General features: G+C 48.3%; 1 protein-coding gene across 1 annotated transcript; it reads left to right on the top strand.

The window, feature by feature from the left end:
* Nucleotides 1-595: 595 nt before the first annotated feature.
* cplane1 (ciliogenesis and planar polarity effector 1) lies at nt 596-27644 on the top strand (the record flags this gene model as incomplete). The annotated part of the gene is made up of 43 exons (XM_084159575.1): nt 596-676; nt 837-972; nt 1066-1185; nt 1282-1514; nt 1655-1755; nt 1917-2177; nt 2259-2441; nt 3080-3332; nt 3506-3688; nt 3798-4561; nt 4685-4875; nt 6481-6561; nt 6640-6804; nt 6971-7138; nt 7268-7505; nt 7638-7771; nt 7911-8128; nt 9922-10086; nt 10282-10423; nt 10512-10621; nt 10762-10914; nt 11054-11165; nt 11410-11749; nt 11929-12907; nt 13095-13249; nt 13362-13614; nt 13723-13781; nt 14110-14193; nt 14326-14560; nt 14657-16318; nt 16452-16692; nt 16778-17028; nt 17162-17264; nt 17750-17920; nt 18994-19053; nt 19348-19381; nt 19534-19665; nt 19771-19951; nt 20037-20092; nt 26019-26225; nt 26345-26511; nt 26665-26763; nt 26849-27644. The coding sequence occupies 43 exons, from the start codon at nt 596-598 to the stop codon at nt 27139-27141; spliced, it is 9954 nt and encodes a 3317-aa protein (XP_084015701.1). The 3' UTR covers nt 27142-27644.

Here is a 27644-nt window from a genome sequence, read left to right as displayed (position 1 = left end):
GTAGTACCTATATTCGCCACATGATGTCGGTAGATAGCTAGCTAGCTATTTTCATTTAGCACCACAAAAAACAATTCTGGCTTTGTCTGGCTCCAAGGCAACGCCGTGGCTTCACTCAGGAGGAGTCAGGATCATGGGAAAGTCTCTCCCGTCACAGAAAGCGGAGGGAAATGTGAAATTCTTCGAAAATATGGTATTAAAATGTATTTTTTTCATTCTTTCTGTAGGTCGAGCTCTTGCAGTAATTTTAAACAAGAATAATATTTGAATGACATTAGAGATTACTGTTGAGATTCAGTGCAAATAGTTTGGGTCGTTGTTAGCATCAGCTAGCTAACGTGAGCTAGTTAGCCAGCCAACACTGCCTTGTTGTTGGGGACGCCTAAGTAGCATACATGCTAGCTAGCTACCAGCTAAATCACTGTTATCATCATTTGTGTGATATCTGACCTGTGATATCTTCTCGGCATTTCGTTTAGCTAGCTACTCCCTACCATTATAAAACATCAACTCGACCTGAGATGATTGAAGATGGTGCATGATGATTTCTCCATCAGTACCTAAAAAGGGAGTACGCTAACGTTATCGATTAAAGATGGAACAGAAGCTGGAGGTTGTGTTGTCATCAAGCATCAAACGGAAGAAACCATGGCCAAGGTTCTGTTGGCTCGGATTGGTGAGGACACTGAATTGTCAATCATCCACACAGAGATGTTGACATCCATCACTAGATAATGGAAATCTTTGATTGCACAGCTTGAACAGGAAATGGACTAGTATTGAAAACAGTAGTATCTGTGCAGTTTGTGACTGTATCAAACGGTTGATTTGTCCAGGAGAAGGAGTCTGTTTTCCTGCTGGATGACAAGCGGATCAGTGAGATTAACATGGTGTCTGGACGCACCAAGAAGAAGACCCCCAAGCTGCAGCCCCTGCTCCCCAGGGTGGTAACCATGGCCGCATCCCAGAACGGTACGCTTTCAGTGGCCTTTACATTTCAACACCATTTGATTCCATAGAAACACGGCAGTAATCTTCATTCCCATGATTCATTTCCGTTTGTAGGTGTGTGGCTTGCCGGATTGCTGGTCTCAGGAGAGCTGTTTCTATGGAGCAGGGACAAAGACTCCTTGAAGACCGTGGCAGCAGTCCCTACAGAAGCTCAGCTCGTCACTGCAGCACAAGGTCTGTATGTGCGCAAGCCATTGTTACAATGAGCCATGTTCAAGCTTGCCAACACAGCTCCATGTCCTTACTGCGTATGTGTGTGTATGGACACAGGGTCTGGCGTGTGCCTGTCTCTGGTGGTTTCAGGGGATGGGATGCGGGTGCTGCTGGTGACTGTGACGGGGCAGGTGTTCCTGTGGGAGTGTGTGGATGTGCGCGACCTGTCAGGGGTACGGGATGGTACCGCCAGAGGACGCTGGGCTCAGATACAGCACCCTGAAAACACTGCTCTGCCAACCCCAAGAGACAAGGAGGCATCTCAACACAGCATCTTCATCAGGGGGGAGGTGAGGAGACAGGGATAGAAATTATCCTGTTGCAAATGTTTGACTAGTTTCCCATGTTACCATGGGAACGTTTGTCATGCCCTAATCATTTCTTCTTGTCTTTTCCTTGTTTTACCACCTTGTTTCTCTCTCCATATCAGGCAGTGGGTGATATCTGCTTGTCAGCTTTTGTTTTCACCTCGGTGGTGGAGCTAAGTGTCACTTTCTTAAAGATCCAATGGGAGGAGGGCCAGAGGAGCAGGTGAGTGGACTAGGAAAGGCTTCACAGGGTCAAGGGGTCAAAACTTCCTCTCAAGCATTTACACTCCTCTATATCTTTATTGTCATAATACAATCAAAGGTATTTGTTCTCACATTGCTCATCTGGAATATATTTGATTGTGATGTATGTTTTTCCTGCAGTCCTGTGGGGTACAGTGTACGCTGGGTCACTAAGACATACCCCATGTCCTGCCTCACCCCACCCTGTCGCCCAGTGAAGTCCAGGGGGGCACTGGTGCCAGCCTTCTCCCCTGATGGCCTGCTGTTAGCTGTAGCCCTGAACCAAAGAGACCCCAGGGCTACGCAGGTTCTCTTTGTCAGCACTCAGAACTTTGTGACTGTCTCCAGTGGACTGGGGGGATGTGGCAGCAAGAAACTCGTCATTCCTTCTAAATACGTGAGGTAGGTACACGACTAGAACAGGGAATATGTAGATACTGCATGTGTTTTAGATGATAAAGATGACTCCCTTGTATCCTGCAGGTCGTACTGGGTGGGCAGTGTGAGCTGGGCTGTGGGGGGGCTCTACCTGGCCTGTGTGCTGAAGAGGGGCTCCTTCCTCATGCTGGCTCGTCTGGGGGGGCTGCTCTCTCTGTCTACCTCAGGGTGCAATGTGGACTTTGGCCCTGCTCACTTTCTGCCCCTGCATCCACTAGTCACTTACAGGTAAACATGAGAATGATTCCATTAATATAAGCAACCCATTTCAAATGGAATGGTCCGTTTTGATAATCCTACATATTCTAGCCACCCTAACCAATTTGTATTTGTTCAAGTGTTCCATAAGTTCTCTAACAGGAAATATACCATCAAGTGTGATACTCTCTTCATCAATCAGTCCATCCATAGCCATAGAATGTCAAACTGGTCACGAACCCACTGTAGATTATTTTAAATGTGTTTTGATCCATTCGTTTCTCGATTTCGTTTCCCTCTCTTCTCTCTCATCTGTAATCATCTTCTTTCTCTATTTCTTCGCTCTCCTCTTCCAACATGGTCATTGTACCCTTTTTCTCATGTAAGTATTTGAGGGGTTAACACATGTTGGTCTTGATACTCCACACAGCACACTTGTGCTATCTCCTAAACATAATCTCACTGGCTTGATGGCTCTTGAATGCTCTGCATTGACCAACATAAAATAAATCACTGACATTTCTGATGATTATTTCTACATAATTGGTACATGCCTGTCTTCTTGAAAAGCATGTTACTGTACTACTATAATATACACATGAAATCTCTCCCTTATTTCACCTCACTTTCCCCTTTCCCAATCATCTCTCACCCTCATCTCTCCTCAGACCTCCAGTCTCTGTTGGGGGGGCTGGGGTTGACCCTCTGTCCAGCTCCAGCCTGTCTGTACGGGACGTCCTGAGACAGCGCTACTCAGTGACCTGGCACCCGCGGCTGCCCTACCTCATTGTGTCTGATGGCTACATGGCCACAGTGCTGCGGGTGCCTGAGCAGTCCTCCCCTGCCACCCTCCTCAGGGCTCTGCTGCACGACACCAGCCAGGGCCTGGAGAGTGCCAGCAGGGCACTGGAGCGAACACAGGTGAGGGGAGGGAGTTGAATGTAATTGGCTCCAGTGCATTTCCTTTTTTGTGGTTGTGTAGTTGCTGTAATGCTCAATAATAATTTGGTCAATAGCTAACATCCACCGGGCCACTATATTTCTCTTGTTGTTTGTTTACTCATTTTTCTGCCGTATTCCTTCTCTTTTCCCAGCCCCATGCCAGGGCGTGGCTGGAGTCCATATCCTGTCTGAAGCTTAGTAGCAGTCTGCAGGAGCTGAGAGCCAGGCCCACACCCGTACCCACCCCAACAGCCACAGCTACATCCACCCTGCCCCTCTTCCTGCAGGACCAGGGAGGCCTGGGGGACACCAGGGAGCTGGTCCAGAGAGTTCAGGTCTGGCCATCAGCTGATTAACACACACACACACACACTCTGAATGTTCTAATCTCTTCGTCATAGTTAATGTTATTCTGTTTAAAGGAGTTTATGTGTGCTTTCTTAGGCTTTGTTTGAGGATGACTCTGATCTTGAAGGACTGCCTGCTGGTTCACATGTGGAGGACCGAGGTCGGCTGGAGTTTGCCTCCATGTTCGACACCCTCCATGCCCTCTCAGACACCCTGGCTGATCTTGACCCCAGTCCTCGCCCTCATCCTGACCCTGATGCTAGCTCTGTGGACTCAGAGAGGAGACCCCCAGCCCTCCCTCCTGAGCTCCGGGGGGTCCAGGGCAGCCTGATGACAGCGTGGGCTCTGGGTGTGTCACTAGGTGGCGTTGTGGAGCAGAGAGAGCGTCTGCTGAAGTACACGGTCCGCTGTGCTGTCCGCTTCGCTGCTCTCCTCCGTCTAATTTCCATCCCCTGCTCCCACACAGGAAGGAGAAAGAAGAGCACCATTCCCTTCTCCTCTCACCTCCTCCACCTCCTCAGAACCCTTCTCTCTTTCCTCCCCTGGGATGCCCCTCACACAGGGGGGAGGAGCTGCCTGGGTTTGGTTGTGGAGCTCACTCAACAGCTAGTGGGCCTGCTCCTCTCCTCGCCCCCTGACCTCTCTCAGACTGGCCAGGCTAGCTCTGAGCCCTCCTCCCAGACCCTGTCCACAGCTCTGCTCCTCCTGGAGCTGACCTCCCACAGTATGGAGCACACCTACAGCCTCCAGCAGAAATGTGCCCACACAGATGTCTACTGTGCGCTATTCCTGCAGGAGGAGGGAGGGGGGCCAGGGCCATTACAACAGGGTTTGCCTCTCCCCCAGCGGCCGTCTAGCAGGTAGAGTCAATCTCTTGTGCGTATTAATGAGAGTGGGTGTGTGATCGATTTAACTTACTGTCATTTTTGGCCCTTTAGTCTGATCTCGCTCTGTCATATTCCTCTGACATTATTCCTCTCCAGGTTGCGGGGAGTGTGGCGTGCAGTATACAGGCACACTCTGCAGTACTGGGAGGAGCTGAAGCACCATGGGAGCGGTACGGGCTGGGAGGAGGAGCAGGGGCGTGTGTCTGTCATCCTGTCCCAGATCCAGACAGCTCTACAGGGGATGGGAGAAAGGCTGGAGGACGGGCCCACTCTGCTGAGCTACACAGGTAGGATGAACGGGAGCCTGTGTGAGGCCTATACAATTGGAGGGTTGTCTGGTTTCTGTACCCCTTGATTTTGTTACATTACAGCTTTATTCTAAAATGGATTAAATAAATACAAATCCTCAGCAATCTATGCACAATTCCCCATAATGACAAAGCGAAAACAGGTTTTTAGACATTTTTGCAAATGTATTAAAATTTAAAAACAGATACCTTATTTACATAACTATTCAGACCCTTTGCTATAAGACTCGAAATTGAGCTCAGGTGCCTGTTTCCATTGATCATCCTTGAGCTGTTTCTACAACTTGATTGGAGTCCACCTGTGGTACATTCAATTGTTTGGACATGATTTGGAAAGGCACACACCTGTCTATATAAGGTCCCACAGTTGACAGTGCATGTCAGAGCAAAAACCAAGCCATGAAGTCGAAGGAATTGTCCGTAGAGCTCTGAGACAGGATTGTGTCGAGGCACAGATCTGGGGAAGGGTACCAAAACATTTCTGCAGCATTGAAGGTCCCCAAGAACACAGTGGCCTCCATCATTCTTAAATGGAAGAAGTTTGGAACCACCAAGACTCTTCCTAGAGTTGGCCGCCTGGCCAAACTGAGCAATCGGGGGAGAAGGGCCTTGGTCAGGGAGGTGACCAAGAACCAGATAGTCACTCTGACAGAGCTCTAGATTCTTCTGTGGAGATGGGAGAACCTTCCAGAAGGACAACCATCTCTGCCGCACTTCACCAATCAGGCCTTTATGGTAGAGTGGTCAGATGGAACCCACTCCTCAGTAAAAGGCACATGACAGCCCACTTGGAGTTTGCCAAAAGGCACCTAAAGACTCTCAGACCATGAGAAACAAGATTCTCTGGTCTGGTCAAACCAAGATTGAACTGTTTGGCCTGAATGCCAAGCGTCACGTCTGGAGGAAACCTGGCACCATCCCTATGGTGAAGCGTGGTGGCAGCATCATGCTGTGGGGATGTTTTTCAGCGGCAGGGACTGGGAGACTAGTCAGGATCGAGGCAAAGATGAACGGAGCAAAGTACAGAGCGGTCCTTGATGAAAACCTGCTCCAGAGCTCTCAGGACCTCAGACTGGGTCGAAGGTTGACCTTCCAACAGGACAACGACCCTAAGCACACAGCCAAGACAACGCAGGAGTGGCTTCGGGACAAGTCTCTGAATGTCCTTGAGTGGCCCAGCCAGACCACGGACTTGAACCTGATTGAACATCTCTGGAGAGACCTGAAAATAGCTGTGCAGCAACGCTCCCCATCCAACCTGACAGAGCTTGAGAGGATCTACAGAGAAGAATGGGAGAAACTCCCCAAATACAGGTGTGCTAAGCTTGTAGAGTCATACCTAAGAAGACTCAAGGCTGTCATCGCTGCCAAAGGTGCTTCAACAAAGTCCGTTTTTTTATTTTTATAAAAATGTTGCTTTGTCATTATGGGGTATTGTGTGTAGATTGAGGAAAAAAACAATTTAATCAATTTTAGAATAAGGCTGTAGCCTAACAAAATGTGGAAAAAGTCAAGGGGTCTGAATACTTTCTGAAGGCAATGTAAGTGATGATTCAAATGTGCAACCTTCTTTTGGGTCCCTAGGGGAACAGCACTTCCTGTTTGGTTGCTACTCAGAGAGTGCTCAGGCTTGGAGGGCTGAGCTGTGGGCAGAGAGACAGAGAGGTGAGAAGGATAGTTTAGTTGACATGTGTGGTTTTGGGGTACAGTTTGAATCTAAACGTGTCACCTCCTGTTCCCCAGATGGGCCTCGGAGTGCGTTCTTGGAAACACGTCTGTTGCTGTCCCTGCTGTATGGACTACTGTTCCAGTACCGTCTGAAAGAGGCCCAGGGGCTGGGGGACCACATGGCCCGTCTGCTACTCCATCAGGCTGGACAATATGGTGATGATAGGGCCCACAACACTGGTATGTATTGATCTTGGTCAATCCAGGTTCATTGGAAGAGATATATATATTTTTAATGATACTTTTGTCTTTACGTAGAGCTAAAATGCTAAGAGACTGTATCTGTGTCAGTTTTAAAAGTCATTGTTGCTTGTTGACATTGACTTGATTTATCTGTTGGTTCTAGAGGAGGCTCTTCCTGGCTCCTGGCTGCCAGGGGAGGTCCACAGTGAGGCAGCCTGTGCTGTAGTCCAGACTCTGGGAAGGTTCATGGCCTCATATTTCACCAACAAGCCCCTTCTCATCCTGCCCCCTCACAGTGTGGATGTACTGCCTCCCTTACACCTCCCCCATGGTAAGAACTCCCTCAACACACACACACACACACACACACACACACACACACACACACACACACACACACACAGTATTTGACCATACAGGCCAGTGTGTTTATATCTATGTCTGTATCCACTCTCTCCAGCCCCAGGTGTTGGGCGCCTGGTGCCCCTGTGCCAGGAGCGTGTGGCAGGGGCGGTGCGGGGGCAGCAGCTGTCAGAGGTGTGGACGGTGGGCTATACCCAGGACCTGCTGCTGCAGGGGGGGCTGCTGCCTGAAGCCACCTGGCTGGCTCATTGTCTGGGGGACTGGAAGACTGCAGCCTCCCTGGGCCTGGCCTACACAACTTACGCAGCAGAGCACTGCGACTTCACCGGGTCAGTGTGTGTTTGTCTGTACGTGTAAGAGCTTCTAGCTCATCAATTCACCACTGAGACTTGTATATGGATTGTGGTGAATAGGTTAATGAGCTTTTGTGAGTTTCTGATGGCTCTCTGTTGCCACCTCAGGCTCAGGTGGAGAGAACTACATCTCCCAGCAGCCCTTGAGCCTGTGAGCATCTTTCAGGGTCAGCTTGAGTCTCTACTGGGCAGGAAGGCTGGGCCAGAGGAGACCCAAGGAGACGAGGATAACTACAAGAGCTTCACAGGTCTGTTGTGCCTGATGGTGTGGACCTCGGCTACTCCATTCTGCAGGACAGTTTGCCTCCACATCTCGATCTCTCATATGTACTTTTCATTTTTTACATCACTTTTATAATTCTCTCTCTTTCTCTCTCTCTCTTTCAGACTCTCTGGAGGGTGAGGACGTGGAGTTGTTGCAGGGTTCAGTGCAGGAGATCCTGAAGGCATCAGTCATGGCTGGGGTAGATGTGTTGTCCCAGCCCCTGGGTGCTCTACTCGACTCAGCCAAAGACCTGTCCTCCTGCCTTCCTGCTCTGGTGCCTATGGGCCTGTACCTGCCTGCACCCCCTCTCTACTGCCCCCAGCCTGCACCCAACACACAGGTACTACAGAGGACAGAGTATTCCCAGAATTGAGTAACAAGATGGTGCTGCTGAGTAAGGGGGGGGATATAGAAATATCTAGAAATTGAACCTTTAGGTGTCTATGCATGCACTGGAAGGTCTTGTATGTATATGTTACCTGCTCAGGGCTATAGAGTTAAAACAATTCTTCCAACTACAGTGGGGAAAAAAAGTATTTAGTCAGCCAGCAATTGTGCAAGTTCTTCCACTTAAAAAGATGAGAGAGGCCTGTAATTTTCATCATAGGTACACGTCAACTATGACAGACAAAATGAGAAAAAACATTCCAGAAAATCACATTGTAGGATTTTTAATGAATTTATTTGCAAATTATGGTGGAAAATAAGTATTTGGTCAATAACAAAAGTTTCTCAATACTTTGTTATATACCCTTTGTTGGCAATGACACAGGTCAAACGTTTTCTGTAAGTCTTCACAAGGTTTTCACACACTGTTGCTGGTATTTTGGCCCATTCCTCCATGCAGATCTCCTCTAGAGCAGTGATGTTTTGGGGCTGTCGCTGGGCAACACAGACTTTCAACTCCCTCCAAAGATTTTCTATGGGGTTGAGATCTGGAGACTGGCTAGGTCATTCCAGGACCTTGAAATGCTTCTTACGAAGCCACTCCTTCGTTGCCCGTGCGGTGTGTTTGGGATCATTGTCATGCTGAAAGATCCAGCCACGTTTCATCTTCAATGCCCTTGCTGATGGAAGGAGGTTTTCACTCAAAATCTCACGATACATGGCCCCATTCATTCTTTCCTTTACACGGATCAGTCGTCCTGGTCCCTTTGCAGAAAAACAGCCCCAAAGCATGATGTTTCCACCCCCATGCTTCACAGTAGGTATGGTGTTCTTTGGATGCAACTCAGCATTCTTTGTCCTCCAAACACGACGAGTTGAGTTTTTACCAAAAAGTTATATTTTGGTTTCATCTGACCGTATGACATTCTCCTAATCCTCTTCTGGATCATCCAAATGCACTCTAGCAAACTTCAGACGGGCCTGGACATGTACTGGCTTAAGCAGGGGGACACGTCTGGCACTGCAGGATTTGAGTCCCTGGCGGCGTAATGTGTTGCTGATGGTAGGCTTTGTTACTTTGGTCCCAGCTCTCTGCAGGTCATTCACTAGGTCCCCCCGTGTGGTTCTGGGATTTTTGCTCACCGTTCTTGTGATCATTTTGACCCCACAGGGTGACATCTTGCGTGGAGCCCCAGATCGAGGGAGATTATCAGTGGTCTTGTATGTCTTCCATTTCCTAATAATTGCTCCCACAGTTGATTTCTTCAAATCAAGCTGCTTACCTATTGCAGATTCAGTCTTCCCAGCCTGGTGCAGGTCTACAATTTTGTTTCTGGTGTCCTTTGACAGCTCTTTGGTCTTGGCCATAGTGGAGTTTGGAGTGTGACTGTTTGAGGTTGTGGACAGGTGTCTTTTATACTGATAACAAGTTCAAACAGGTGCCATTAATACAGGTAACGAGTGGAGGACAGAGGAGCCTCTTAAAGAAGAAGTTGCAGGTCTGTGAGAGCCAGAAATCTTGCTTGTTTGTAGGTGACCAAATACTTATTTTCCAACATAATTTGCAAATAAATTCATTAAAAATCCTACAATGTGATTTTCTGGATTTTTTTCTTCTCAATTTGTCTGTCATAGTTGACGTGTACCTATGATGAAAATTACAGGCCTCTCTCATCTTTTTAAGTGGAAGAACTTGCACAATTGGTGGCTGACTAAATACTTTTTTCCCCCACTGTATATACTTAGGACCCGTCAGGGGTGTTTGGGCAGCTGTTGGAGGGGGCGTCCCGTCACAGGGTGTCAGGGGTCCTCCAGAGGGTGCTGCTGCTCCTGAGGTCTGCCCGCTGCTCCCGTCCCGCTGCCCAGTGGTACATCAGCCACCTGCAACGCTCCCGACATCGCCTACACAGGGTACTCTGCTATCCTGTTCTTACCGGTCTCCAGCCCTCTGCCCCACACCCTCTAAACACCCTCCTATCTGTTTTACACAATAGATAGTCACCTTCATACAGTGGGGGGAAAACACTCAATCTTCTTGAGTGTAATGAAATGATTTGGAGTATTATGTTGAATCTTGTGGTGACTAACTTGGTGGTTGGTCTTTAGATCCGTCAGAAGTACTCCCAGCAGCAGTGTGTGACCAAGGCCTTCCCAGAGGCTCTGATGAAGTTTGTGACCCGCGGTGGATTCTTCAGACTGGGACCCAGTGGGGCCGGAACCCTGGACTCGGTCACTATACAAACTATCAGTAAGATACTTTTTTTACTGTTTGTCACACCATTGAACTACATTCATCCATTGAAGCATAGCTTAATTCGAGAACCTTTTTCCTCCAGTCTGCTTCAGGGAGCTGTGTGGCCTGTGCTGGATGCTGAATGTCAGAGACCAGCTCTCAATGTCTTGCAGGAAGTATCAGGCTGCAAGGAACTGTGGGAGAGATCCCCAGGTACTACACAAAGGCCTTTTTACTGTGTTGCTTGGTGTATCTTCTTCAGCCTGAAGGTGTGTGTCTGGGTGTGTGTGTGTGATCCTCTATAATAGATGGTCTGTTAACAACCTGTTAAATGTGTGTATTTCATCCTGAAGGTCCCAGCAGATGACGGTGAGGTGACAGCAGCCTGTGAGGAGGCTCTCCACTGGGCCTGTCGTTTCCTTCCTTTCTCCCGCTTCCTCAACGCTGAGGAGATCCTCCAGGACACCCTCCTCAGCTTGGTCTCTGAACTTCCCCCTGTACCCCTGGTAAACCCGACCAGCAGTCACCTCATTCACATACAGTCACAGACATTCCTATTCGGTTAATTGTGTTTTTCCATGTCCTACACAGGAGAGATATAGAGTGGAATCATGTCTCTTATCCCAGGCTGTTGTCTCCTTCCAGGTGGCAGAGACTCTGGTGCAGGCCTTCCCGGAGGAGGAGGAGTCAGTCAGGGTCCCTCTGAGAGAGAAGTACAACTCACTACTGCAGAGACTGAGGCACTGCACTGTCCCAGGTAGCTACTGTCTACTACTGTCACTGCTCTTCACCTTCCTGCCCAGCATAACGTAAAGGGAATAAAAAGAATAATAATATATGCCATTTAGCAGACGCTTTTATCCAAAGTGACTTAGTCATGCGTGCATACATTTTACATACGGGTGGTCCCGGGAATCAAACCCACTATCTTGGTGTAAGGTAATGCTAATGTTTCGTGCTAATTTTCATTCTCTCCTTGACCTTCTCTTTCTCTCTTCTAGCCTCAGGACAGAATGGCAGGAAGAGGGATGAGGAGGAGGAGGGAGAGGAGATGATGATGATTCTGATGCAGGAGCGGCTCAGACAGAGGAGGAAGGACCTGAAGCGTCTGGCCAGGCACCTGGCTCCCCTGGAGCTCTACCTGTGGGAGAGGGAGGAGGAGGAGGACAGGGGAGGGGGAGGGCAGGGGGCTGCAGCCCTGCTAGAGAGATTCTCCCTGGGAGCCAGTCTGAGTAACAGCACCCTGACGGACTGTGGGCGCCCCCTGGTGTACAGCGATGGAGACACGGCCGAAAACTCAGTGGCTCTCTCTCCTGACCTGCACAGCAGGCTTCCTCACAGGTAGACTCAGGCTTTCTTGATGAAATTTGTATCTGTCAGAAATCTTTGTTAGTTAAGAAGTCAATCATTACTTTGAAACCTTGTCCTTTTATGGCTATTGTGGCAACGTCAGGCAAGTTGATTGGACAAAACAGTTTCTCTTTGGCGGAATTTGTGGGGTAAACTTTTTTTGTTTTCAGCAGCAGCAAGAGAGTGAGGGTGCTGGACCGAGCAGACAAGTCTGGAAGGAAAGTAGTGGAGGGTGAGAGCATCCAGGAGGAGGGCCAGAGCTGCACGGGCCCAGCACAGGACCCTGCTGTGGGGGAGGACAGCCCCTCTCTGACCCTGCCCGTGGTGGGGACCTGGGAGTTTGAGCTGGAGGATGAGGAGTACCTGCGTTTCCTGGAGCTCTTCTTCAGCTACGTGTTGGAGAAGGACGGCCCTGACCCAGACTCTGGCTGTGACCCTCCCCTGCTGAAGGGCTTCTGTAGCCAGCTGAGAGAGCGGGAGCTGCACTCCCTCACCTTCGATGTCCTCACCACCCTCCGCCGCCGCCAGAGAGATGGACGCTACGCAACCAGGAGGCAGGGGGGCAGTGACGCCCCCGTGTTCAGAGCTGGACACTGCTACAAACCAGTACTCGTTACCACACCTTCATTTCTCCACAGTGAGCCCCCTACACCCAGACCCAGCATGTCTGTCAGTGTCCTGTCCCTCCCTGGGCTCAGGACTGGCAGGCAGCAGGGGTTGTTTGGCTTCAGTCTGCAGGCCAGCCCAGCTCCAGAACCCACACCTCAAAGAGGCCGCCTCGGCTCGGAGCCTAGCCCCAGTCAGAGCTCTGTTCCCTGGGAGCAACCATCAGAGTGCTGGGCGTTTGGGCCCCTGGGCTCCGTGGAGACTGTAGAGCTACAGCAGGAGCTGGAGCCCAAGCTGGAGGCCCAGTTCCCAGGGCTGGGCAGGCTGCTGGAGTGGATGGTGCGCTGGGCTGATAAGAGGGTGCTGCTGGGACACCCCAGCCGGATGAAGGAGAGGGAGGCGGGCGGAGGAGGGGTAGCTGGAGGTGGAGTGGTGATACGGGTCAAAGCCACCGCTCCTGCGGTGCTCACGGCCCTCAGCATGTTGGAGCACAGGTACACCGCCGCCCTGCTGAGCATGGACCGCTACTGTGCCAACTTACCAGTGAGTAGAGTTTTTTTAATGAACTATTTATTAACCAGATATAGAGATGTGCGTGGACTGTGTGCCATGAGTGATGAGAACCGCCAGACTTGGCATAGACCAACATTCTCTAACAGATTTCCTTTCTTCTTATTATCTCCCCCACTTCTCTCCTTCCTTCACTTTTTCTTCTCCTCTCTGCCTCCAGGTTCCAGAGAGGCAATGGACAGTGGCTCCAGTGTTGCAGCCTGAGGTGGGCTGGAAGCTGGAGAGGGAGAGCAGTGTGGATACAGGTTACCCTGCATCAGCTGGCACACCCATTACTCTGCCAGAACAGGACCCCCAACACAGCGAACTGTCCTAGTGAGTGTGTGTGTGTGTGTGTGTGTGTGTGAGTGTGTGTGTGTGTGTGTGTGTGTTCTAGCATTTTCTTATGGCTCAGAGAGGATCTTAATATATTTCTGTTCTTCTACAGTGGGTCACAGACTGAGGGGATGGAACGAGTGACATCCCAAGAGACCTCACACCTTTATGACCATGAGGGAGTGACGTTAAACCCTGAGAGCGGGGTGGCAGACTTCCAAGACCACAAGCTTGACCTTTCTGCTGAGAAAGAAGGAGATGACAGCAATGCCGACAAGGCCTTGAGGTCATCAGCCTCTCTCCCCATCCCCAACATCTCTGTCCACATCAAGAGCCTCCATCGAACACTGAGCCCACAAGACCAGGTGGGCACTGCCAATCACAATCACACCATGACCATTCCTCTGTGTTTCTAGATGAAGTGTTTGGTTGGCACCTGGTCACTAAGTGTGTCTATTCTTTCTTGTCCCCAGTCATTAACACTAGCAGATCTGCAGTGCTCAGAGAGAGAAGAGGACAGTGTCAGCTCTCAGTGAGTTTTGGGTGTGGGAAACACAGGGAAAATGTGACTGATTTTATGTTTTATGAACATACTGATGTTCTCATTTAGTATTTGACACCAGAGCCATGGCTGGTTGGCCGAGGTGAGTTGGTAGGCTACCGTTACCGTGGTGATAGTAAACAGAAGCTACAGTTTGGTATGACAGACCATATACATATATTCTATTCATTCTATGTCTATGTGACAGACACTGTGGATTTTAACCAAAGCAGCCAGTTACTAGAGGGGTTTTATGTCTCTTTGGAATTGTTATTTCACATAATGTTTATGTTTACATGAATGTTCCTGTGTGTTTTAGAAAGGAGGAGGCAGAGATTCTGCTGTCTCATGGCTCCCTGAGAAGACCATCATCAGATATTACTGAAGAAGTGACAAGAAATATGTAAGTGAGCCCAAACAAAAACACACTGTATATTCCTTTCAGTTCCATATTATAACATAATGGGGTACTTTGGTTTACTAACCTTCAAATCTGTATTTGTGACATTTACTTTGTGTGTTTTCTCCCCCTCAGACCTCCCAGTGAGGGTTCAGGATCAGACGTCCCTCCCCAATTCAGCTTCCAACCCCTTCCCATGGCAGGGCCTCAGGCTGGGGCTCAGGCAGCAGACTCTGCCCCTAACGGAGGACTGCCCCAGAGGAGCATCAATACTACCCCCACCCCTGCCTCTGCTCCCAACCAGGCCCTGTCTGCCCAGACAGACCCTGTCAGACAACTCTTGCAGGATGAGCTATTCAGACTGGTCCAGGTGAATGTGAATATCAACATCAGGCAGAGGAAAATACATAAATGTATGTATGTAGCCAACGACTATTTCATGATTGTTTTGTGTTTCTCTCTTCAGTTGCAGCAGATCAACTTCATGAGTCTGATGCAGGTGGTTGGAGCTTCGTTTGTCAACCTCCCACTCTCACAGAACAACACACTCCTGGCCCAGTCCAACGTGCCCTATCCAAACCCCAATGCACCCCTGTCCCACCCTAACACACTCCTCCCTCACCCGAATCTGATCCCCTCCCAGAACAACATGTCCCCTATGCCCCAGACCCAGGCTGGTTTTCTAGTACCTGCAGAGCAGCCAGTTCCCCAAAACTCTGTTCAGGCCACCCTAGCCTCGGAGCCCCTGTCTCGGAGAGACAGACCCACAGACCAACCCCCCATCCAGGAAATGCAGCCATTGGCCGTCCACCCTGAGCCATTGAGAGATATCCAGGGGGAGACCAGGACATCCTCTCATGGGCTTCAGAACCCTGTAGACCCCACCCGCAGTGCCCCTCTGCTACTGCCCTCTGGTGGTAGCTCACAGGACCCTGCTCCCTACAGCTCAGGACTGAAGCTGCTTCAGCTGCACCCTCCCCTGCTGTCCCTCCAGCGTCATGGCAACACGGCCCCTGTACGTGAGGCCTGGGGACCCCCGTCTGAGAGGAGACCCAGCACTACTGTGCCCCCCCACCTGAACCCCAGCCAGTATGACCCAGCCGCTCTGAGGAGGGCAGAGGAGAGAAGGAGGGAGGCAGAGAGCGAGTCCACCGCTCCACCATCACACCTCAATCTGACACAGTATGCCCACTATCTCCCTGACCAGGTCCCCAGGAGCACACTGCCCCAGCGCCAGAATCCAGAGGCCAGGGTGGAGAGGTCCAGAGGAGCTGAGCCCCCTCACCTCCCTCCTACCCTCCCATCCCACAGACCTCCCCCTGTCCAAGGCCTCCCCCTCCTCCGCTTCCACCCTGACCCACGCCCCCACACCACCTTCCCTCTCATACCCCTCCCATACTCCTCCAGACCCCTGACTGTCACCCCAGCAGCCAAGGGCCACAACCCCGGACTACAGCTACTACAGAGAGACCCAGACCCTCCTAGGATGATGCTGCCCGAAGCCAACCCTCCGGCCCCTGTGCCACGTCTCATCCCTCTGGGGGAGCTGATGGGCTGGGCTGCAGGGAGAGAGAGGGGGGCAGATCCCAGACTCCAACTCCTCAGAGTGGACCCACAGACACAGAACCCTACCCCTGCCCCTGCAACACCCTCCACCAGCACCAACTCCAGCAAGAGGCAGAAGAGAAGAGTGGAGAGGTTGAGGAGAGAGGGAGAGAAAGCAGAGGTCACATTTAGACTAGAGGATTCCATCATACCCCCGCAAGAGAGCAATGAGGACGAGCCTGCAGAGCCTGTTCTTGGGGAGGGCTATGTCTTTCCTCTTGGGACCTTTGACTCCATGCTGACTGGTCAGCGATTGGTGGACAGGGCTCTGTCTACTACAGCTGAGCTCCATGCCTTTGCCTCCACACACAAGAGACCTCCTGAGAGCCACGATGCCTGCACCAACACAGACCCAGCTTCTCCTCACTCAGATAAAGGCATTTCTGCCCAACCTGCTGTCACTTCTGCTGCTTCTGGACCTGCTGCTCTCCCTCCTGAATTGTTCCTGAATCGGTGGTTCCCTAGAGACCCTCCTGTCCAGGACATAGAGACACCAGGGGAGACACAAGCAGAGAGAAACACTGTGAGATGACTATTTAATGACAAAATCGAATGGAATGTTCAGTACACCAGTACAGATAATTTATCCTGTTTCATGCTACTTAATTGTCTTATCTGTCTCTCTTCTCTCTCTCCCTATCTCTCTGGATGCACAGGGTCGTCAGTTCATAAATGTGATAGATCTGGAGGATGGGGCCTTGCTACAGGAGTTGCCATCGTGCCCCCGCCCTGCGGTGTGGGACCAGGACGTCACCCCCTCTCAGCCCTCTCCCCCCACCTCGGCACAGCTCCACCTGCTGGCAGCCTCCGTTACCAACTCAGCCCCTCCGGAACTCACTGCAGACACCAGCACAGAGGATGACCAACCCCAAGCTCAGCCACGTGGTCTGAGTCAATATAATCTATTCACTCTGCTAAAACAACATTAGAGTTGTACTCCATATATTGTCTCTGTCTGTAATATCTCCTCTGTCTCCTCCAGGCTTCTCTGTAGCATCCCTTCCACCTGCTCACCCTGAGCCCAATGGAGACCCAGTGACTCGCAGTCTGCTGCAGGAGAGGAGAGCCCCAGGCCGGGCCCTGGAGACCAGGAGTCCAGGGACCCATCGCGGAGCTCCATCCAGGGCCCCAGTGATCCAGGTGTCTGCCCGTCTGTCTGAGATAGACGCCCAGCTAGCTGCCTTACAGAACATCGCAGATCACATGGAGAGAGAGTTTGCCAATACCAGACTGGTAACGTAGCTTTGTGATTTACATTTATACTCCTCAACCTGCCTGTGTCCACTTGTCTGGCTGATAATTGGCAAGTCAATGTGTGTGCTGATCCATGTGTGTAATAAGAAGTATTTCTGTGCCCCTCTCTTAGCTGGTGAGAACCATTGAGACTCTTGGTCCTGCCATGGCTCCTGAAATGGTGGAGGGAAGAACACCACTGAACAAGACAGTCACTCTGGCCGTCTCACCAGAAGGTCAGATCCACAGTAAAGGCGTCCACATACATAGGTTCGGTTTGCTCCTAGCAGAACTCGGCTAGGCGACGCGAACGCCTGTGCTTGCATACTCCTTTAAAAAATGTGCATGAAAACTAGTTGCATCTCTTGGAATTTCAACAAACACTTCATTGAAGAGCGCCGTCCATAGTTCTCACTCCTACTCGGAGTAGTACTTTTGACCAATCACAGAAGAAGGGGCGTAGACTTCAGCTACCGAACTTCGACTTGCCTAAAAATAAAATGTTGTGTGTTCAAACAGCTGGAAAAAAAACCTGCCGAACTCCAAAACAAACAAAAACTTTACCATAATATATGCGCAAACTGTTACGACTTGGAAGCATGCAACAGGCTTAAAACACTCGACACCAGATCAAACCTCTTTACACCAGACAACACCAAATCTGCCATATCCCCCCATATCCCCCTGACTCTGTTTATGTGTGTCCTCTCCATTTGACCAGGGTGGAGATCACGTCTCTCCGTGCACCATGACACTGAGCTAGCGGGTCGTCAACAGGAAGAGGAGGAAGGACGTGATAGTGTAATAGTCAGCTCTGCTCCTTGGGGTGTGAAACAGCCCTTCTCTCTTTCTCCTGCCGTCCAGAGCACCTCTACCCTGCACCCGCCCACAGGTATAGCAGCACTCCCAAGCAAGCGTTCAAACTGTGGGAATATAGTTGTGCTCGTAAACCATTCTTAACATATAGCTATTAGCTAACCTGTCATGGCATTGTTGATACATTATTGGCCATTGGATCCAATGGAAATATCTCCCTAGTGATTGGATAATGGTGAACCATGATGGTGTCAGTGTAATTGTAGTTCTTATATATATATATATATATATATATATATATATATATATATATATATATATATATATATATATATATATATATATATATATATATATATATATATATATATATATATATATATTGTACTTTTACACCTTTTTCTCCCCAATTTCGTGATATCCAATTGGTAGTTACAGTCTTGTCCCATCGCTGCAACTCCTGTACGGACTCGGGAGAGGCGAAGGTCGAGAGCAATGCATCCTCCGAAACACGACCCTGCCAAACTGCACTGCTTCTTGACACACTGCTCGCTTAACTCGGAAGCCAGCCACACCAATGTGTCGGAGGAAACACCGTCCAGCTGGCGACCGAAGTCAGGAGTCGATAGAGCGCAATGGGACAAGGAAATCCCGGCAGGCCAAACGATCCCCTAACCCAGACGACACTGGGCCGCCTCATGGGTCCCCCGGTCACGGCCAGCTGTGACACAGCCTAAAATCGAACCCGGGTCTGTAGTGACGTCTCAAGCACTGCGATGCAGTGCCTTAGACCGCTGCGCCACTCGGGAGGCGTAATTGTAGTTCTTATAAGTCCCTAGTGGTTCGGCAGGTGGTGTGGTGTGACGTTTCCAATTACCAGGCTACCATCTGATACTCCTGTTTCAGGCTCACCACAGCTGTAACTTTAGTGTATGTCTGCCCCAGCACCATACATCCCTGCTTTGTGCCTCTAACCAGGCTGTCTGACCTGAGGTGTACAGTATATCAACTGGGGATTTATGTGTAGTCTGAGTGGTTGAATGGGATCTGTCTGGGGTAGAATGGCATCTGTCTGGGGTAGAATGGCATCTGTCTGGGGTAGAATGGCATCTGCCTGGGGTTGAATGTGATCTCTGTCTGTGGTTGCAGGCCTGCAGTTGTCTCCCGTCAGACCAGAACCAGAGCAGCGTGTGTGGGACATCAGTCAAGGTAAGAGCCGTCTCAACACACACTGTCACACACACCTGGCTGGGACTCAGTGCTGTTACCTAACTCTGCATACACACCGATAGAGACTGCCAGTGGACACCCGCTACATCACACATACAGGCACTCTCACCTTGTAATGGTACACCTGGTACTTGCATGTCTCTGGTTTGTGCTAGTTTGTGTTTCAGGTCGAGTTACTTGAAGAGACACTGGGCAGCTGTACAACTCACCCCCTTGCAGCAGCATTCAGATCTGTATTTAGTAAGCTGTATGTTGATTGTGTTCCTCTTGCAGATTTGACAGACAATATGGATGGAGCACCTGGAAAGTAAGTGTGTGAAAACTGATATCGGTAATTTATTTAGGAAAATGTTAAATGATCACTGTTAGTTACCCTCTGTGTGAGCATTATTCCTTAGATGTGATTGTGGTTTGAACTGTCACATATTATTCTCCTCCTGTCTTTCCTGTCATCCTCAGATGGGCAGAGGAGACTCTGGGTCTCAGTGGGCTGAGTGATGTGGCAGACATCTTGGCGGAGTTGGTGAGGGAGGGAGGCATCTCCCCCACGGCCCTGGGGCTGTCCCATACACAAGCTGCCCGCCTCAACAGGTAGGAACCTTCACAGTGAACAGCTCTAAACCTGCTCCTCTTCTGGTTGTGACAATCTCGAGCACTGTGACTGGCTCTCAGCAGTGATGTGTTTGTGATTGACAGCAGGCTGGACCAGCAACAGAGCGGCAGGGCGGGACAGAGGGGGATGCGAGCGGAGGAGGAGAGGCGAGAGCTGAGGGTTTGGATGAGAAGGAAACAGAGGGAGAAACTGGTCGAGTACCGCAGACAGAGGGAGGAGAAGAGGGAGAGGGAACGAAAACCCTTCTCGGCCCCTGTCACAGTGGTGAGATTGGCTTCTGACTCACATTTACATTCTGTGTTCTGATAGTTTTTTAGTGCATTCATTCAGACACCATTTCTCTCGACAGAAACCAACTTCCAAAGATATAAACATCAATAAGAAAATCAAGGAAGAGAAAGACAAGTATGTGCACGAACACACACACATACAACATAAATACATACATACAGTTGAAGTCGGAAGTTTACATACACCTTAGCCAAATACATTTAAACTCAGTTTTTTTTTTTATTCCCTGTCTTAGGTCAGTTAGGATCACTACTTTATTTTAAGAATGTGAAATGTCAGAATAATAGTAGAGAGAATGATTTATTTCAGCTTTTATTTCTTTCATCACATTCCCAGTGGGTCAGAAGTTTACATACACTCAATTAGTATTTGGCAGCATTGCCTTTAAATTGTTTAACTTGGGTCAAACGTTTCGGGTAGCCTTCCACAAGCTTCCCACAATAAGTTGGGTGAATTTTGGCCCATTCCTCCTGACAGAGCTGGTGTAACTGAGTCAGGTTTGTCGGCCTCCTTGCTCGCACACGCTTTTTCAGTTCTGCCCACAAATTTTCTATAGGATTGAGGTCAGGGCTTTGTGATGGCCACTCCAATACCTTGACTTTGTTGTCCTTAAGCCATATTGCCACAACTTTGGAAGTCTTGAGATGTCGCTTCAATATATCCACATAATTTTCTTTCCTCATGATGCCATCTATTTTGTGAAGTGCACCAGACCCGCCTGCAGCAAAGCACCCCCACAGCATGATGCTGCCACCCCCGTGCTTCACGGTTGGGATGGTGTTCTTCAGCTTGCAAGCGGTACCCTTTTTCCTCCAAACATAACGATGGCCAAACAGTTCTATTTTTGTTTCATCAGAACAGAGGACATTTCTCCAAAAAGTATGGTCTTTGTCCCCATGTGCAGTTGCAAACCGTAGTCTGGCTTTTTTATGGCGGTTTTGGAGCAGTGGCTTCTTCCTTTCTGAGCGGCCTTTCAGGTTATGGTGATATAGGACTCGTTTTACTGTGGATATAGATACTTTTGTACCTGTTTCCTCCAGCATCTTCACAAGGTCCTTTGCTGTTGTTCTGGGATTGATTTGCACGTTACGCACCAAAGTACGTTCATCTCTAGGAGACAGAATGTATCTCCTTCCTGAGCGGTATGACGGCTGCATGGTCCCATGGTGTTTATATTTGCGTACTATTGTTTGTACAGATGAACGTGGTACCTTCAGGCATTTGGAAATTGCTCCCAAGGATGAACCAGAGGTGTACCATTTTTGTTCTGAGGTCTTGGCTGATTTCTTTTGATTTTCCCATGATGTCAAGCAAAGAGGCACTGAGTTTGAAGGTAGGCCTTGAAATACATCCACAGGTACACCTCCAATTGACTCAAATTATGTCAATTAGCCTATCAGAAGCTTCTAAAGCCATGACATCATTTTCTGGAAATTTCCAAGCTGTTTAAAGGCACAGTCAACTTAGTGTATGTAAACTTCTGACCCACTGGAATTGTGATACAGTGAATTATAAGTAAAATAATCTGTCTGTAAACAATTGTTGGAAAAATTACTTTTGTCATGCACAAAGTAGATGTTCTAACCGACTTGCAAAAACTATAGTTTGTTAACAAGACATTTGTGGAGTGGTTGAAAAACGAGTTTTAATGACTCCAACCTAAGTGTATGTAAACTTCCGACTTGAACTGTACATACATACATACAGTACCAGTCAAAAGTTTGGACACACCTACTCATTCAAGGGTTTTTCTTTGTTTTTAAAATTTTTTACATTTTAGAATAATAGTGAAGACATCAAAACTATGAAATAACACATATGGAATCATGTAGTAACCAAAAAGTGTTAAACAAATCAGTATATATTTTATATTTGAGATTCTTCAAATAGCCACCCTTTGCCTTGATGACAGCTTTGCACACTCTTGGCATTCTATCAATCAGCTTCACCTGGAAAGCTTTTACAACAGTCTTGAAGGAGTTTCCACATATGCTGAGCACTTGTTGGCTGCTTTTCCTTCACTCTGCCGTCCGACTCATCCCAAACCATCTCAATTGGGTTGTGGTCGGGGGATTGTGGAGGCCAGGTCATCTGATGCAGCACTCCATCACTCTCCTTGGTAAAATAGCCCCTACACAGCCTGGAGGTGTGTTGGGTCATTGTCCTATTGAAAAACAAATGATAGTCCAACTAAGACCAATCCAGATGGGATGGCGTATCGCTGCAGAATGCTGTGGAAGCCATGCTGGTTAAGTGTGCCTTGAATTCTAAATAAATCACAGACAGTGTCACCAGCAAAGCACCCCCACACAATAACACCTCCTCCTCCATGCTTTACGGTGAGAACTACACATGCAGAGATAATCCGTTCACCCACACCACGTCTTACAAAGACACGCCGGTTGGAACCAAAAATCTCAAATTTGGACTCCAGTCCAAAGGACACATTTCCACCGCTCTAATGTCCATTGCTCGTGTTTCTTGGCCCAAGTAGGTCTCTTCTTCTTATTGGTGTCCATTAGTAGTGGTTTCTTTGCAGCAATTTGACCATGAAGGCCTGATTCACACAGTCCCCTCTGAACAGTTGATGTTGAGATGTGTCTGTTACTTGAACTCTGTGAAGCATTTATTTGGGCTGCAAAGAGGCTGGTAACTCTCTAATGAACTTATCCTCTGCAGCAGAGGAAACTCTGGGTCTTCCATTCCTGTGGTGGCCCTCATGAGAGCCAGTTTCATCATAGCGCTTGATGGTTTTTGCGACTGCACTTGAAAAAACTTTCAAAGTTCTTGAAATGTTCCATATTGACTGACCTTCATGTCTTAAAGTAATGCTGGACTGTCGTTTCTCTTTGCTTATTTGAGCTATTCTTGACATAATATGAACTTGGTCTTTTACCAAATAGGGCTATCTTCTGTATATCACCCCTACCTTGTCACAACACAACAGATTGGCTCCGACGCTTTAAGAAGGAAAGAAATTCCACAAATTAACTTTTAAGTAGGCACACCTGTTAATTGAAATTCATTCCAGGTGACTACCTCATGAAGCTGGTTGAGAGAATGCCAAGAGTGTGCAAAGCTGTCATCAAGGCAAAGGTTAGCTATTTGAAGAATATAAAATATATTCTGATTTGTTTAACACTTTTTTGGTTACAACATGATTCCATATGTGTTATTTCATAGTTTTGATGTCTTCACTATTATTCTACAATGTAGAAAATAGTAAAAAATAAAGAAAAACCCTTGAATGAATAGGTGTGTCCAGACTTCTGACTTGTAGTGTACATACATACATACACGCATACAGTGAGGAAAAAAGTATTTGATCCCCTGCTGATTTTGTACGTTTGCCTACTGACAAAGACATGATCAGTCTATAATTTTAATGGTAGGTTTATTTGAACAGTGAGAGACGGAATAAATAAAAAAAATCCAGAAAAACGCATGTCAAAAATGTTATAAATTGATTTGCATTTGAATGCTGCCAAACTCATGCTGCCAAACATTCCCTCGTAAAACGGACTATCCTACCGATTCTTGACTTCGGCGATGTCATTTACAAAATAGCCTCCAATACTCTACTCAGCAAATTGGATGTAGTCTATCACAGTGCCATCCGTTTTGTCACCAAAGCCCCATATACTACCCACCATTGTGACCTGTACGCTCTTGTTGGCTGGCCCTCACTACATATTCGTCGCCAAACCCACTTGCTCCAGGTCATCTATAAATCACTGCTAGGCAAATCCCTGTCTTACCTTAGCTCACTGGTCACCATAGCAACACCCACACTAGTCTGCGCTCCAGCAGGTATATCTCACTGGTCATCCCCAAAGCCAACACCTCCTTTGGCCGCCATTCCTTCCAGTTCTCTGCTGCCAATGACTGGAACGAACTGCAAAAATCTCTGAAGCTGGAGACTCTTATCTCCCTCACTAACTTTAAGCGTCAGTTGTCAGAGCAGCTTACCGATCACTGCACCTGTACACAGCCATTCTGAAATTAGCCCAACCAACTACCTCATCCCCATATTGTTATTTATTTTGCTAATTTTCACCCCAGTATCTCTATTTGCACATCATCTTTTGCACATCTATCATTCCAGTGTTAATACGAAATTGTAACTATTTTGCACTATGGCCTATTTATTGCCTTGCCTCCATAACTTACTACATTCGCACACACTGTATATATATTTTCTGTTTGTATTTTTGACTTTATGTTTTGTTTACCCCATATGTAACTCTGTGTTGTTGTTTTTATCGCACTGCTTTGCTTTATCTTGGCCAGGTCGCAGTTGTAAATGAGAACTTGTTCTCAACTGGCTTACCTGGTTAAATAAAGGTGAAATAAATTAATTAATTAATGAGGGAAATAAGTATTTGACCCCCTCTCAATCAGAAAGATTTCTGGCTCCCAGGTGTCTTTTATACAGGTAACGAGCTGAGATTAGGAGCACACTCTTAAAGGGAGTGCTCCTAATCTCAGCTTGTTACCTGTATAAAAGACACCTGTCCACAGAAGCAATCAATCAATCAGATTCCAAACTCTCCACCATGGCCAAGACCAAAGAGCTCTCCAAGGATGTCAGGGACAAGATTGTAGACCTACACAAGGCTGGAATGGGCTACAAGACCATCGCCAAGCAGCTTGGTGAGAAGGTGACAACAGTTGGTGCGATTATTCGCAAATGGAAGAAACACAAAAGAACTGTCAATCTCCCTCGGCCTGGCCCGGGCTCCATGCAAGATCTCACCTCGTGGAGTTGCAATGATCATGAGAACGGTGAGGAATCAGCCCAGAACTACACGGGAGGATCTTGTCAATGATCTCAAGGCAGCTGGGACCATAGTCACCAAGAAAACAATTGGTAACACACTACGCCGTAAAGGACTGAAATCCTGCAGCGCCCGCAAGGTCACACTGCTCAAGAAAGAACATATACAGGCCCGTCTGAAGTTTGCCAATGAACATCTGAATGATTCAGAGGATAACTGGGTGAAAGTGTTGTGGTCAGATGAGACCAAAATGGAGCTCTTTGGCATCAACTCAACTCGCCATTTTTGGAGGAGGAGGAATGCTGCCTATGACCCCAAGAACACCATCCCCACTGTCAAACATGGAGGTGGAAACATTATGCTTTGGGGGTGTTTTTCTGCTAAGGGGACAGGACAACTTCACCGCATCAAAGGGACGATGGATGGGGCCATGTACCGTCAAATCTTGGGTGAGAACCTCCTTCCCTCAGCCAGGGCATTGAAAATGGGTCGTGGATAGGTATTCCAGCATGACAATGACCCAAAACACATGGCCAAGGCAACAAAGGAGTGGCTCAAGAAGAAACACATTAAGGTCCTGGAGTGGCCTAGCCAGTCTCCAGACCTTAATCCCATAGAAAATCTGTGGAGGGAGCTGAAGGATCGACGTTCGATCCTGGGATTAAAGTCTGGAGACTGGCTAGGCCACTCCAGGACCTTAATGTGCTTCTTCTTGAGCCACTCCTTTGTTGCTTTGGCCGTGTGTTTTGGGTCATTGTCATGCTGGAATACCCATCCAAACGTCAGCCTCAACCTTAACCTTAATGACGTGGAGAAGATCTGCAAAGAGGAGTGGGACAAAATCCCTCCTGAGATGTGTGCAAACCTGGTGGCCAACTACAAGAAACGTCTGACCTCTGATTGCCAACAAGGGTTTTGCCACCAAGTACTAAGTCATGTTTTGCACAGGGGTCAAATACTTATTTCCCTTGTTAAAATGCAAATCAATTAATAACATTTTTGACATTCGTTTTTCTGGATTTGTTTGTTGTTATTCTGTCTCTCACTGTTCAAATAAACCTACCATTAAAATTATAGACTGATCATGTCTTTGTCAGTGGGCAAACGTACAAAATCAGCAGGGGATCAAATACTTTTTTCCCTCACTGTACATACATGCATACATACATACATACATACATACAGATACATGCAGATACATGCAAGTGTTCTAAGTATTAGAAGCTTTTATGTGTGTTCACATGTTGTATTTGGACCGTTAGGATGGTACTGCTGGAGCACCACAATCAGAGGGCCCGCGATGCCTATAGTCTGATCACAGACCTCCTCACCACCCCACTGACCCTGCCCACTAACGCCAATTATACCCTGACACTACCCTCCACCTCCCCACGACCCACCTCCACACGACCCTCCTCCACACGGCCCCTTACAGCTCAGACTGTCGGCAGCACCCGCAGCAGCCCCAGGTACACCTCGTAGGGCATTCACATCTGGGTGGTTTAAGAACAATTCTATTTCAATTAATGTGTCTAAAACTGAAATTAGAGGGATGGAGGATGATCCTTGTCATTCTGTGACGTTCCAGAGGTCGTAGTCTGTCTGTTGGGGGGAAGAGGAAGACCAGTACCAAATCCCAGACTGGGAGAGCCCGCTCCCTCTCCTCTCCAGGGGTGACACCACGTTCACAAAGACGGCCTGCGTCATCAGGGGGGCAGGAGACACTGAGTGCCAGATTGGGACTGCATAGACCAGGTTACCACCGTCCACTATCATTCTCTTTTGATTTAAGTGCTATAAAAAAAATATAGGGGCTTACAGTAATATATGATGAGCTGGGATCAACAGCATTTTGGATGTTGGCCAGAATGCAGTGACTGATCAGTGTGTCTGTCTCCTGGGCGTTAGCGAGTTTTCTGCCACGGGACCGTCTCTCCCAGGTGACCCGGCGGGGTATGATCACAGATCTGAGGGGCAGGACTGGGCCTAAGACACCCAGCCAGCAAGGTGAGACACTGCCGAGCTGTTGAGTAATCTTAGTAGCCATGTTTAGGTAATATAGAGTAAAGTTCTACCCTGTTTCCCCCTGTAGAGTGGAGAAGAGAAGTGAGCCAGTCCCCACCTGGATGGAGAGGTGGAGGAGCGAGGGAGCAGAGAGAGACTGAAGAGAGGGAGGAGGAGGTGGTGAGCCCATGGAACCCCCCTCCAGAGATCTGCAGGTTGCTGGGGCTGGAGAACTCAGAGGGCCAGGGTGGTGCAGTGGCTAGAGCTGGGGGAGCAGGGCTGGACATACTGGACACCCTGTCAGAGAGCACTGGCAGCATCCTCAGCCAACTGGACTGGGCTGCCATTGAAAGCATTGTGGCCGCGGAAGGGGCCATCTGATTGACTTAGAGCATCCCCCTCGGAATGCAGGGACGAGCCTGACTATCTCGAGGGACAAGAGGGGCACAGGGTCACAAGTGAAGGATCACAACACATTAAAACCATTTATGTGCCTATATGCTGTTATATTACTTGAAAGCGTCTCAACTGTTCACGGGAGCCTGTAGAGGGCAGTCGGTACTGTGTGTCATGTCGTGTCTCCTCTTGGTTCCAGCTTGTACCAGATAATCGGCATCATCATATTATTGGTACTCATGCCATATCTTTGTAGTGTATTGAATGAGTTTGTCATGTCTATTTTTGGAGATCCAGTGTATGTATATTACATTTTTGTTTAGTCTTAAATACCTGTATATTTATTTATTTTTGTGTGAATTTATATGATCAGCTAATGTTGATTTCCACTCAGGAAAAAATGAAATAGTGTTTGAATGTAGTCTTTGCTTTGTGGCATAGCTCAACATGTTTTAGCAATATTTTTTATAAAGACTGTTTTATAATAC

The sequence above is a fragment of the Coregonus lavaretus genome (assembly GCF_964263955.1).
Source record: "Coregonus lavaretus genome assembly, chromosome: 4".
Taxonomy (NCBI): domain Eukaryota; kingdom Metazoa; phylum Chordata; class Actinopteri; order Salmoniformes; family Salmonidae; genus Coregonus; species Coregonus lavaretus.
The sequence above is the reverse complement of the archived record's forward strand: the minus strand, read 5'-3'. Positions and strand labels throughout refer to the sequence as shown.